Source organism: Eublepharis macularius, chromosome 14 (assembly GCF_028583425.1).
Source record: "Eublepharis macularius isolate TG4126 chromosome 14, MPM_Emac_v1.0, whole genome shotgun sequence".
Taxonomy (NCBI): Eukaryota; Metazoa; Chordata; class Lepidosauria; order Squamata; family Eublepharidae; genus Eublepharis; species Eublepharis macularius.
This window is the reverse complement of record NC_072803.1, coordinates 8,273,795-8,287,824: the sequence shown is the minus strand read 5'-3', so window position 1 is coordinate 8,287,824 and position 14,030 is coordinate 8,273,795. Positions and strand designations below refer to the sequence as shown.

The window sequence follows — 14,030 nt, the reverse complement described above, 5'->3', positions numbered from 1 at the left end:
TTACGGAGCATACCAAAGCGATTCAAATACCCGAATCCCAAGCGGCTTGCCGCTTTGTGTTTTGGGTATTCCCACATTTTTTTGTGATAGTGATAGTGCACTATTATGAACCAGTAGGTAGGTAGGTAGGTAGGTAAATAAGGTAGAGGCTTGTATGTGAGACAGAGAAGAGTGGTGGTGAAAGTGGTTGACACAGAGTAACACAAAACGGAGTGAATACAGAATTGTCACAGAAAATACAGAAAGACACACATCCGTGCATTCATGCAGGTTTCCCACATGTAGATGCAGATTACTGAAGACTTTTCAACACTGAATTTCAGTTCCATCAGTGAAGACTATGAACAGCCTCAGCCCTGACCCTGCCCGCTGGGCAAGCTTCCTCAAACTCCATGTTGTCACACGCTCATTTCAATTTCCGTGCTGTCCCTCCCTAATAAAAAGCCACACAAATGCACACAAATGAGGAAGGCAATAAAAACTCACTGGACGACTGGCGAGTGGACACAGATGCTAATAGCACGATCTGCATCGTTTATTCAGGGAACAGGAGCTCAGCGTCTCCCCTAAAAATCATTTGCTTTTCATTAGTGAAAACTTTGGGCAGCCTCCAACCTGAGTGGAAGGACTTAAAAAGAGCACAGTAAGGAACAGAGAAACAAATTGGTGATTAAGGTAACCTGGAATAAACTGTGCCTCCATTAAGTGGTGGCTGTTGCTCTAACAATATCAGCAGCACAGGGCTATTCCCCTCACTCATTGTAAAAAAAACCTGGCAACGTCTTTTCCTGGATAACGTTCATTTTACGGCTCCTGCGAGCATGGCCCACTCGCTCAAGGAGTGATACCAAATGGGATGTCCCTTTAGGTTCATCCCTTCGAAATCAAGCACAGCAGATATTCTGCTGATTTTATTCTTCATATGGCTAACATTTCATTGCTTGTATGGATTTTGTAAGTTACTTTCAGAGGAGTTAGCCGTGTTAGTCTGTAGTAGCAAAATCGTAAAGAGTCCGGTAGCACCTTTAAGACTTAACCAACTTTACTGTAGCATAAGCTTTCGAGAAGCACAGCTCTCTTTGTCACATGCATCTGATGAAGAGAGCTGTAGTTCTTGAAAGCTTATACTACAGTAAAGTTGGTTAGTCTTAAAGGTGCTACTGGACTCTTTAGTAAGTTATTTTGAAGGCAACACATGGTGATGAGACAGAGTAAAAAAAAAGTTAATAAAGTAACTTTAAAAAAAAGCTAGATATGATTAAAGGTCCATTGAGTTTAGTGTTCCTTTTCCAGCAGGGGCAACTGGTTGCTTCTGGGAAAGTTTACAACCATAATAGCACTTCCCTGTTTGCCCTCGGCATCTAACCTTCAGTGGTTCACTGCCTCTGAACATGGAGGTTTCATTGTGTTCATGACTGACAGTTCAATTTGTCAACCCTTCCCTCCCCCTTTAATTATTTACTCCCTTCTTTACATTGATTTAATCAGGCTGTAAGCATACAGACAGCTTTTGTTTACTTTTTGCTTATTTTAGGTACCTGTTAAATAATTCATATCCATCATTATTATCCAACCCTCTCACTGCCTGCCGGTGGTCAGCTCAAAGGAACCAGATGTTCCAGCCATGAAGAGTTGCTCCCATCATTAGCTCAAAGGTGGTTTTACAATAGGCATGAACGGGCCTATTTTTTCCCCGGTGGAAAAAAAAATGGTGCAGAAGCAACTTGGCATTACCCGGCATGTGATTTATTTATTTATGTTATTTATAGTCCATCTTTCTTAGAGTGTCAAGGTGGATTACATACTGGCAACAACAGAACCTAAACTCTGTGCTATTGAGCTACATCACTTGACCTTCTGGCTTGACTTAATTTTTAAAAAATGTATTTTTACCTCCTTTGTATTCAAGGCATGCACGCATGCACTCATGCATGCACACAAATGCACACACACTCTTATGGAGCGACTTCATTCATCTAATGAAGCTTAGGCCACAAGCAAATGTGTTAGTTCTTCAGGGGCCTCAGGACTCTTGATACGTTTTGTTGTAATAACAGACTAACAGGATGCCTATGGAGCAGGATGCTGTTAAGGCTTGGCAGAAATGGCTGAACTCTCACCAGGCAAGTATTAATCAAACTTCTCAAGACCCAGCAGGGGAGAGGAATGATAACAACTTCCCCTGTCCAGAATACTAGGGTGCAGAGATCTCAACTTATACCCCTCTTATCCACCTGTCCAAATCATACTGCATGCTCTCGAAGGAGAATCTATGTGGTTTGGTAACCTCTTGGCATTAAGTACTGACTTTCCGAGTCTCAGATGGCTAGACTGTAGCTCACGAACCACATACGGCACCAAAATCTTAGAAAACTGCTCTTATCTCTCTTCAGCACAGTAGAGAACATGGAAGCATCGCTATTGTAGCTGAAGGCAGCAGCCTTATGCAGGAATCTCCAAAGGGAGTTACGAGACGAAAGATGAAGGGAAGGAATATGAGAATTCCAAAGGGCAGAAGAGAGAAGCTGGAGTTCCGGGGAGGTTAGGGGGGACTCTATAAACCCCAGAGGGAATAAAGGCAAGCACTTGCAATAATCACCTCAAACTTGATCTGTTCTGGCATTTCTAAATAAGTAGAATCTGCCTGGAACAGACATCTATCTATCCACAGCAAGAGGCAGCTGCTTTGCTACTGTTTACAGCAACGGACACATGGCCCCTTTTACCTCGTGCCAGTCTTCTAGTTTATTGTCAGAAAGATCCAGTTCAGATACATGAGCACAGAAGGCAGCAATTTCATTCTCGTCGCCAGCACAGGTAATTCCACAGCCGTTTAACACCAGCACGCTTGGGAGGTTGAGACGATCTGAAAAGCAGGAACGACGCCATGTTATTTGTGGGCTGATCTCACTGCGGCAGACACAAATGACGCCTTCCATATGCAAGCAAAAAAAGAAGCCAGACCGGATGAAATCCTATACAAAGAGCACTTCAACCAAGGGACAAGCAACACCACACTTCCATGAACCAGTCTTCCCCTCCCTGCAACCTGCATTCATCAACCACGTTGCATATGGTTGAGACCGGGCTAGAGGTGAGCCTTCCCACCGGACTCCTGTCGGGAGGCAGTGCAATCCCCATCCTGATTTTTTTCCACCAAATGGACCACTGCCGGCCGCTTCTCCATCTCCCACCCCATAGAATGTTTGGTTGGGGTTGGAAATATGGGCCACCATCGACAGCAGTTTTCTTACTGAATTGTATGCTTTATGGTTTTAAATCAAATTTTACTGTAAAGTTTAATACTGCTGCTATCCACTCTGAGCCCGTTTGCAGGGAGAGCGGATTATGAATTGAATCAATCACATTGCCTGATACATGCCTTTGGATATTTTCTCCTTGCACATGTTTGAAACACGAGGGTAAGGAAAAAACAATGAAATTGACACGAAGTCAGCTGGCATTCAATATACAGCTCATGAACCATCACTGGGTAATGCCTAGCATTCACACTGTTGCATTTTTCTTGTGAGAGATTGAGAAATGGCAAAATTAACGGAACTGCTGAGGGATAAAACAACAGCACATTTTGTGAAACCTTTCATGGACTTTCTGTATATAAAAGAGAAGTCAGAACTAATGATCTGTGGATTTGAAAATTAGGGTTATAAGGTTGGCAACAAATGACAGGCTGAAGCAAGTGGAAAAAATGCAGATATCTTTGCAGTAAAGTCGAAGTTTTATGTTTAGTTAAGATATGGGTATTACGGATGAGTTATTAAGTAATAAGAAAAAAATTCTGTAAAATGTTTAAATGGTATGTCTCCCTTTATGTTCATTTGTTTGTATGTTTTTGTCTCTCAATGTGAATTTTTTACTTGTTGTTTGTGGTAATAAAATAATTTTTTTTTTTAAAAAAAAGGACGATAACGGAACAAAAGGAAAAAGAAAACCAGAAGGACAAAGAAATATAACGCTGGAAGACTTATCCAGTAAAAACACATGACCCCCAACCTGCAAACCAGGCCCCAGACTGGTACTTAAGCAAAGTACTGTAAGTACCAGCCCCATTTCACAGCCAGGGAAATCAGTGCCAAGTTCAGATAGATCCATTCATCAACTGTAACCTCAATCTGTGAAAAGGAACTTCTTGTGGCCTGATTTGTGTGACTGATGATTGAGTGCCCTGGGGAGGGGAGAGGAAGGAAGGAGGCATTTAACAAGTCCGCATGTGACAGCCCCCAAATGAGACAAGCCGGTCAGACACACAGTTCTGCCACATCCAGGATTCCGTTTCTGGCATACGACGGGAGCCTGCCAACGGATGGTAATCCAGCATTCACAAAGCACCTTCGCCAGTCTCCACCACAAAGGCCACCACACAAACTGGTCGCCCACTCCCTTTAAGTCTTCTCAGCCTTCTGTGATTTGGACCGTTTCATGGGGAATTACCAAGAATGCTTTCACGGGTGAGAATAATGTCTGTGACGCAAGGACATTGTAAGCACTCACCTTCTTCTGTTAAGACACTTTGACAAGAATATCAGAGTGACAACTGAGCACATGGGCAACCATAAGTTTGATTTTACATTTTGGGGAACTGAATTGGACTTTAAAAAGAGAACGCAAGCAATTTGCTCCTGCACGTGTCGTATTATTTTAATACAGCTTTTCTAAAGGTATAACCAGGTGGGGAGAACGTCTTTTTTAGATCTTATCTAGTTGCTCAAATGAAGACATGAAGAAGTAGCCTGGAAGTTAAGGTGACTCTGCTGTGGTTAATTTTGAGTGACATATGGTGCATTTTGTCCTTGACTGACTTAACTTATTTCTGCTCCTTTCTGTCAAACTCAGTTACTGTCATTTCCACCCAAATAACTTCCTTGTTTTCCCCCATTGGGGAAGGCTGTGATACAAATCAACCTGACAAGAATTTAAAATGACAGTATATGTTGGAGGGGGGGGGGGCGGGGAATGGTGGGGAGAAGAAGAGTGTTTTACATTCAGTTTTCACCTAACTGGGTAAAATGGATTTTCAGCAGAACCCCTTGGGATTTCAGAAGTCACAGAGTAACTTCGGTATATGCATGATACAGTCCAAACTCTACCTTTCATAGGCGAACCCTGAGGTGTGGCTGGGACATGCACTCCAATGCCAGGACCGCGACGATATGGAAAATTTTCGGGGCTGTATTTCTCACAGAGAACTTGCATGAAACTTCTCCCTCTGGGCTGATCCATGGTCCCTTCCTGGAATTCTATAGTTGCAGAAAAAGAAAAAAAGAAAGAAGCTTGCTCCTTATGGCAGTACTTGGAACACAAACAGGGACCCATCCTACAATTAAGGATCAGCTGACAGTCATTCCTAAACTTTACGCCATGAGAAATAAGTTGCCTCTTTTAAGCAAAGGCCCACAAATGTTGTTACGGCAAGCTTTGGCTGCACATCTCTAGCATGCTTGCATCTCTAGCAAGCATCAGGAGCATAGTCTCCACCTGTGCATTATATCCTGAATATATGAGCACCTCAGCAGGGTAATGCTCACCCCTGGCTCAGGACCTCACCCCTGGCTTGGGAGAAGTCCTGGAGTTACCCTGCCCGCTCTTCCAAATGCCACAGTAGCTCAGTGGGACACAGACAAGCTCCAGCTTTCCTCTCGAGTCTGGAGCTGCGGAAGGGGAACTGCCCCTCACTGAATGCTGTTCTTTGAATGTATTCCTAGTGCTTCCAAATTCAGTGTGATGTTAAGAGACAAAGTCCTGCCTTCTCTCAGCTTGGGACAAGCACTGCTCTGGAAACTTGGCTACCAAGCTCGACCAAAGCCTGCCAGCTGCTGCTTATGTGATCATCTTCAGAAGAGGCTACCTGTTGTGTCTCTGCAGGAGTTGCCATTTTCCAGTTAGACACTCCTGGGGACAGATAACGGCACTGCACTACTGGCACTATGCAAAACTGGAGAGTTGAATCACTCCTGATCCAAAGACACAGTAAAGTGACCTACCCGTAATGGTAACATACAAAGAACTGTGACAAATGGAGAGTGCTCCTCAGTAATTCTTACTATTACACACTGAAACTGGAGTGGAACAGCTAAATATGTGTCCAGCACTAACTCCAGATGGGACAGGAAGCTGTTCATGTTATCAATAACCTGGGAAACAATACAACTGACAAAATCACAGGAGGTCATAGATGCGAATTAAACTATATGCACTAAAATTAATAGGAAAGACCAGAAGCCAAAGGGCAAACTTTAGGATAACACAGGAAACATATATCAAATGCTGGGATTAACTATCTTAATGGCCCAAAAGCTCAGAAAGCAGATTAGTTTTTTTTCTTAATATGAATATAACATTGAATATCTGAGAGTTGTGCATGGTACAACTTCCTGGAGAGGTCCAGCTTTAATTTTGTGTTGCTGCTTCATTTTGTGTTTAATTTCTCAAAAATGAAACGGAAAAATCCGCCACAATTAGGGTACCCCATCAACAGCAGGATGTATTGTATACAACTGCGTATTCCCCAAATAACCGATTTCAGACCTGTTCCCACATCCCAGTTGGAAAAGGTCACTTACTGGTCTCTGCATCAGCACACCTTAAGTCAAGAGGTTCGAATCTCAGGAGAATCAGCTCAGCTCTTCATTTTTTCAGAGGAGAAACATCTTATTCCCCGTGATTCACTACAAGGGAAGGAAAGAGATCACCTTAAGGAGCAAGACCAGTTTTTAAAACAAACTGAACATTTTGGTTTGTTCCCTTGCAATAGCTGGCTTGTTTGACTGGACCGAGGCTCACCTTTCCCCGTTCTGTGTTCAATAGCGGCCAGTAAGGGAAGCCATCCAGCTGCCAATAAAAGCTCACTTGCAAGATTTAATGCTTTCAGCCTTCCCCACAGCTGTCCACAAATCTTGCATTCAGAGGACATGGACTCTGCACAAAGATTGTAACACGGCTCCCAACACCACACATCTCGATACCGAAGGAGGGGGAAGCACATTGCAACAAAGCCTCCTGAAATATGCTCTAGGCTATGGGATGTCAATTTCATTTATGAAAGCAGCCGCTTTAAACTATCCACAATTAAAGCGTTCAAGTGTTAACAAGAGCAAAATCTATCTAGCCCACATGCATATTTATAGCTCTGCAGACTGGTACTGATTTTTAAAAAAGAAAAATTAACATGTTAACACACTCCGGTGTCAGTTTTGTGTGCTGATGGTTAACAGTAAAGCCAGAGTTGGGGGGAAAACCACACTCCACAGGGATGGACCATCTTGGAACACACAAGTAACCCTTTGCCAGTAAAGTAGTAAGAGGATGAGAGCGCAAGGTCTCCACATAAAAAAGCTCTGAACATCATGTATTCCAGTGGGGTTTTTTTAACCCTTAATCCACCACTGCCCACCAAGTTTGCAACACTATCACTTTAGCCACAAGGAGACAACTGGAACATAAAAGCAGCACTTCAGGCTGTAACGGAGTTGAGCCTCCTCCCTCTTTTAGCATTCTGTTTTCTAGGAAATGTCCTTGATCCCTCCTCCATGGTCCACAAAGGGCTAAGCTCCCATGCAGCCCCATTGCACAAACATATTTAAGTGCAGGAGCACAAAGACAATGCAGGACTTCCATGGCATGCACTGAAACCTGCAACGGCTCAAAGACAAAAAGGGTGTTAATGATGCTTCCCGCGTCTGGAGTAGCAAACTTTCGAGAGCTCTTCAGAGTCCCCTGGCTTCTCCTGAAACGTTCAGCCTCTTTTACTCCTCTCTTCCAGTCTACTGCCCACTGATAGCCCATACCAGGGAATGAGGGAAGCAGAACGAGGAGGGAAGAGCTAGTAAGACTCGTGGTTAGCTTATATTAGCAACCCTTACAACTGAAATCCCACGTGCCGCCTTTTCCACATCCCCCATCTGTTCACAAGCAAGGCCAGAATATCCCCCTACAGCTTGCAACTCCCCACCAACTCCACTGCCAGGCCTCCAGAACCTTCTTACCTGCCCCAGAAGCTGTGCCTCTGTCCAGTCAACCCTACCAACTGCAGCACCTCCTTTTCCTGTGGATCAAGGCCACCACGCCCATGCAACACCTCCTCCCTTAGCTGCACGGTGCAGATTGATCACATTCCACACTTTGTGATACACAACTCCTAATTAAATGGAATTCGGGGAGGCGGATGCTGAGGCACCGGCTTCTGCCATTTGGCAAGCCAACTCCTTGCCCTACTAAGGACTTCCTTTCTTAGCCCTGAAGACAATTCCGTAGCTGGTTTGGTGTGGCAAAGAGCTTTTAATGGCAAGCTATGCCTACTTTTACATCTGAGCTGTATGCCTAAGCTTTAATGACGGCTCACTCACTCCCCTACAGCCCAGGCTCTGTTTCAATCCTGGTCCATGGGCATGAGAACAAACCATTGTTTGTGGTTTCGATGCAATAAGCTATGACCAGCCATGGAACTGGAAGCCTTTAATTCGATTGCAGCACATGAGGCGAGGAAGTGTCATAGCCCAAGGCTCCCCAGGTTCATTCACATCACAACAAACCAAAACCGGTCTTTACATCTGAATTTGCCAAGTTCACTTCAGCGCACGTTAGTGGAAACAAGGCAGAAGAGCGGGTGATGAGGGAATGAAAAAGTTGTGTGGAAGAATTATTAAACATGAAAGGATTATCGAGGTCAAACATCAACCACTGCTGCTATGATTCACAAAGGCATATTGTATCGATCACCTGGCTTACTGAAGCAATTTTATCTGAAAAACTCAAAAGACGGTAAGCCTATGCACGGGGGCCAAGAAACCTTTTTGAGTGTAATTTTCTCTCTGCCGAGCAGCAAAGTCAACTCAAAGCCACCTCTGCTCTGACACAAACAAAAAAGCTGGTCGCATCTTCAGCCTTAAAGATGAATCACATGAAGAAAACAAGCCCCCCCAAAGGCAATCAGAAGCAAAAGAGTTGTTTGGTTTTTCCAATATACAGCCTGATGCTATCTAGGAGATTTTCTTGGTATTCGAAATCCATGTTCGTCTTCCCCAAAAGTCAAGGTTCAGCTAAAAGAAAATGAATGTTCTCAAGTAGCTGGAAGCCTGACTTACTGGAAAAAGATGCTCCCATTGCTGAATCAAACTGAAGTATTTGTCTTACACATGAGACCTTAAATCATGACACCTATAGATGTTACACATATATGTTTTTTTTTAAACTTTCTGGACTGCAGTTCATTAGGACTACCATTTTCTCAAATTGTTGGGGAACATCTCCTCACACAAAGAGGACAAGTGAAAAGCTAGAGCAATATAGACTGATTTGCAATTCCAGATAGGGATGCTGACATGTTAAAAACTGGTGTAGTGGTTAGCGTACTAGACTAGGACAAGTGAGATTTGAAGTGTACTTTTGTACAGAGTTATCTCTGCTGTCTCTCAGTCTAACATACCTCACAGGGTTGTTGTGAGAATATGGGGGAAAGAAGAGATCATGTATGTGCCTTTGAGCTCTTTGGAAGAAGGATGGAATAAAAACAACAAGAAATTCATAATGCAGGAGAAAATGTCAAAGCAGGACTACAGCTGAACATCAAGAGAAAAGTAATGACTATGGAGGGATTACACAACTTTAAGGCTGACAATGAAAACTTTTGACATTGTTAAAGGTTTTTTTTTTTACTCCTTGGTTCAATCATCAATCAAACGTAAGCATGAAATCAGAAGGAGATTTGGAAGGGCAGCCATGAAGGACCTAGAAAAGATCCTTAAGGATAAGGATGTGTTGCTAGAGATCAAGCTCAAGATAATTCATACTGTGGGATTCCTCCACTACTATGTATGGATGTGAAAGCTGGACAATAAAGAAGATGACAGGAAGAAAACTGAATCATTGGAAATGTGGTGTTAGGGGAGAGTTTTACAGATATCATAAACTGCAAAAAAGACAAATCAGAGGGATCTAGATCAAGGCAAGCTTGAATTCTTCCAAGAAGCTAAAATGATTAAACTGAGGCTATTGTATTTTGGTCACATCAGGAAAAGGGAACACTCACTGGAAAAGGCAATAATGCTAGGAAAAGCTGAAGACAGGAGGAAAAGAGGAAGACCCAACGTGACACAGATTGACCCAATAAAGGAAGCCACAGTCTTCAGTTTGCAAGATCTGAGCAAGGCTGTTAATGATAGGGAATTCTGGAGAGCATTCATTGACAGGGTTGCCGAAGATACTTGATGGCACATAACACAGAAAATGCTGGAAGATGAAACATTTAAGAGGTCAGGCAATGGGGTGGAAAATTTCCCAATATTTTTCTGTGAAAAAAATTTCCAACCCACATACGTAAATATAGTCTGTTTATAGTTGTCAAGGCTGCTGTGCTACAAATCAATCGCTATAAATGGGCTAACAGTGGGATGTGAAACATGGACAAGCCACAGTGCTTCTACATGGTCCTGGCTTGTATACAGTGTATTTACATTCTTCAGCTAATATCATTTAAATATTGAAATTATTTCTTTAAATTGGAATTGATTTTTTTTCTAGAAAACCTACAGCACTTTGGTCAGTGATCAGGAATCATCATAAGCAATTCATCATTCAGGATCCTCGATACTGGACACCGACTTACAGACATATAGAGAGAGAAATTGTACATATGTTATGGAGCTCTAAAAACGATAAGCATTGCTCAGTCCCACTGATGACGGGTTCAAGTGCAATAATTAACTTTCACCAAGGGAACTGATTTTTAAATTCCATGATCTTAGGAACACTGTTCAACTCTAGTTATGGAAACAGCAGCTGCCAACTTCAGAGGTGAGGATGAATGAGATAAGGACTTGGCACCTGTGACCTGGTCTCTCCAATCCAGTAAGAATTGCTGACGTGCCTACCCACCTGTATCCTACTCTCCTTCCAAAGAGCGCAGGAGCCATACATGCCTCACTTGAACATTTTAGTCCCATACTAATTCTGGGATGACTGGAGGGCAGGAGGGAAGAGAGAGTGATCAACCCAAGGTCACCCAGTGCGTTTCAAGGCAGAGCGGGGATTTGAATCTCTGTTTCCCAGTCCAATATTCTAACCACAACAACAGACTGTTGCTCTCAAATTCTCTTGATTAAAGTACTATATTACCAACTGCAGTTACAGTTAGAAGGTATCTTGTTAATATGTAGCTTTAAATAAAGAAGACCCTTGTACCAAACAATACTTACTTGGCTCTGTGATGGAATGATAATGACAGCCATGTGATTGATTGCTACCAAAGGTTAAAAGAAATCTAGATACAAGTGATGATTAATACCTACACACTGGGGTGTTGTGGCCTTTTTATCTTGCCAGTAATGCACCATGGTTTTAGAACTAGCACCTTGTTTCTGAAATGATCTTAAACTGCACCCAGGAAACTTAAATTCAGCCCATATAGGATATGGCCTTGAGCAAATCACCATCTTTCAGCCTGTTTCCCCTCTGCTAAAAGCAGGACTAGTGACCTCCCTAGCAGGGCTATTGTGAAGTAGCAGGCAAGCAATAAAGAGCAGACACATGAGCTTTTTGCCAGGCACTAAGGCTTAAAAGTGCTACATACTATAATAGCAAAACAAGCAGTTGAGTGGCCTTGAGTCTAAACATGAGCATGTTGTGCCAGTGAAAGATGCAAGGAGTCCAGCTCTTCCCCTATTGCCACAAGCACTTGCTGTAGGAAAACATGACGAAAAGGGGTGCAACTATTTCACCCTCTTCACAGTCATCACGTGTACTTTGGCTATACAGAGCTGTATAAAATATACATTTCTTGCATGTTTCAGATGGGACAGTCTGCTCCCACCTACATGGCTTTTAAAAAATTATTATAACAAATAACTTCTAAACGGTATCCACGTTGTCCTTGGGACAGCTGATTGCTGTTGCTGGATCTCTCTCTCTCTCTCTCACACACACACACACACACCCTCCCCTCTAAAGATTGCCTTGCTGGATCTGACCACAGAGTTCCATCCAGCTCATCAGCTAACCTCCGAGACCAGCCAGCCAAATACCCCTAGGAAAGCCCTTAAGCGGGGGCAGGAAGGCAAACCCACCTCCTTTGCTGCTTGTGCACAGTACCTGGAACCCAGAGCTAGACTGCTTTTGCATGTGCAGGCTCTACTTGGCCACACACTTTACTACCCAGTGCATTCCGCCGAACTTGACTTTCTAAGTAAGCACTGCTCAGGATTGGACTGTAAGACAGCTTTGCGCCTTAAGGCTCGTCACCCAGTCTTTCTACAGAGAAAGGGTGCAGCTGTCCTGCACCCTTTCAACCTCACTCCCTTGTGCTGGGTGCTGCACCTCTTCATTTAACACCTGCCTTACCACACCCCAGGACCCTGCATGGCCTTGGGGGGAGGGAGTTTGACCTTCCACTCCTGTTCCTCCCTTGTGCAGGCCTTCTATTTAACTCCTTTCCGTATGGAGCATCCTCATTTTAGGCTTGCCAACAGTGTGGGAAATTCCTGGAGGTTTAGGAGGTGGCGCCTGGGGAAGGACCTCAGCAGGGTATAATGCCACAGGCTCCACCCTCTGAAGCTGCCATTCCCTCTAGGGGAACTGATCTCCGTGCCCTGGAGATCAGTTGTAATTCCGGGAGATCTCCAGGTGTCACCTGGAGGTTGGCAACTTTCCGTTTCCTAGGCCTCAGTGGCCTAAGCTGCCGCTCTGCTTCCCCTCAAACCCTCCGTCTCTTTCCAGGTGCCTCTTCTGCCTCGTTCACGGGGCTGACGCGACCCCCTGGGACCTCCCGCCGCCAAACTTCTCACCGGACCCCGCGTTAGGCTCCCCGTCCGGCCGCCGCGTCCTGCATTGACCCGGAAATAGCTAGTCAGGGAGACGGTTGGCGGAGGAAGAAGGGAGAGGAGGGGGGGGGGGGACTGAAAGCCAAACATCACGTGACTTCCCCAGCAAGCCCGGTCACGTGAAGCCTCTTGGAGCCGTTACGGAAGAGGCGAGCGGTTACCATGGAGACTGGGAGGCCTCGGACTCGGCTTTTCCCGGCAGGCTTTGCGCCCAACGGCCGACTTTCATCAGCGGCGCCGATTTGGCGCCAACTGGACACTTTGTGATGTTTTCCTCAAGCCTGGCCGGGCGGGAACCGAGGAGGACGGTTGGAGAGGGGGGGAAGAAAGGCTGAGGAGGGAGAAGGGAGGGCGAGATGCTTGTGACCCACACTGAAAAAACAGATTTTTAGTTTTATATACTTTTCCACATATAAACATGATTTTTTCTATACAAAGTTATAAAACATTGCTTATGTTCTGTTTCAGCATTTCTTCAACTCTGTATTGCATTCTTGTTAATGCTATGTTTTTGTAAACTCATTTATTTTATTTTACCCTATAGTATAGTATAGCAGCACCTTTAAGACTAACCATCTTTATTGTAGCATAAGCTTTCGAGAACCACAGCTGTCTTCGTCAGATGCATCGGATGCTACAATAGGGTTGCATCTGACGAAGAGAGCTGTGGTTCTCGAAAGCTTATGCTATAATAAAGTTGCATCTGACGAAGAGAGTTGTGGTTCTTGAAACTTACGCTACAATAAAGTTGCATCTGATGAAGAGAGCTGTGGTTCTTGAAAGCTTCTGCTACAATAAAGTTGCATCTGACGAAGAAAGCTGTGGTTCTCGAAAGCTTCTACAATGAAGTTGCATCTGACGAAGAGAGCTGTGTTTCTCAAAAGTTTATGTTACAATAAAGATGGTTAGTCTTAAAGGTGCTACTGGACTCTTTACTATTTTGCAACTACAGACTAACATGGGTAACTGGATTTTATTCTATGGCATTGTTTATGGAAATGTCCTTGAAATTGACTCTACTAATCTCACTGTGTAGTCCGTCTTGAGTCTCAGTGAGAAAGGCGGTCTATAACTGACATAAATACATTTCAAATTAAATAGTTGTATAAAACGAATACAAAATAGTATGACCTTTATAAACCAGAACATCTTTCACAAACCAAATGCTGAGGTATTCTGAAGTATTTTAACTCCGTTAAA

The 14,030-nt window shown here is 43.8% G+C and overlaps 1 protein-coding gene across 1 annotated transcript in view; it reads right to left on the bottom strand.

Moving 5' to 3' along the window:
• Nucleotides 1-12,860, bottom strand: part of TBCEL (tubulin folding cofactor E like) — a 37,848-nt gene extending 24,988 nt beyond the window's left edge. Inside the window, exons 1-4 of the mRNA XM_054997617.1 lie at nucleotides 12,795-12,860; nucleotides 6,582-6,686; nucleotides 5,109-5,258; nucleotides 2,727-2,866 (exon numbers count right to left, since the gene is read on the bottom strand). Of these exons, the coding sequence (XP_054853592.1) occupies nucleotides 2,727-2,866; nucleotides 5,109-5,241 (273 nt within the window). The 5' untranslated portion in view covers nucleotides 5,242-5,258; nucleotides 6,582-6,686; nucleotides 12,795-12,860. The remainder of the gene's footprint in view (nucleotides 1-2,726; nucleotides 2,867-5,108; nucleotides 5,259-6,581; nucleotides 6,687-12,794) is intronic.
• Between the last annotated feature and the right edge of the window lie 1,170 nt (nucleotides 12,861-14,030).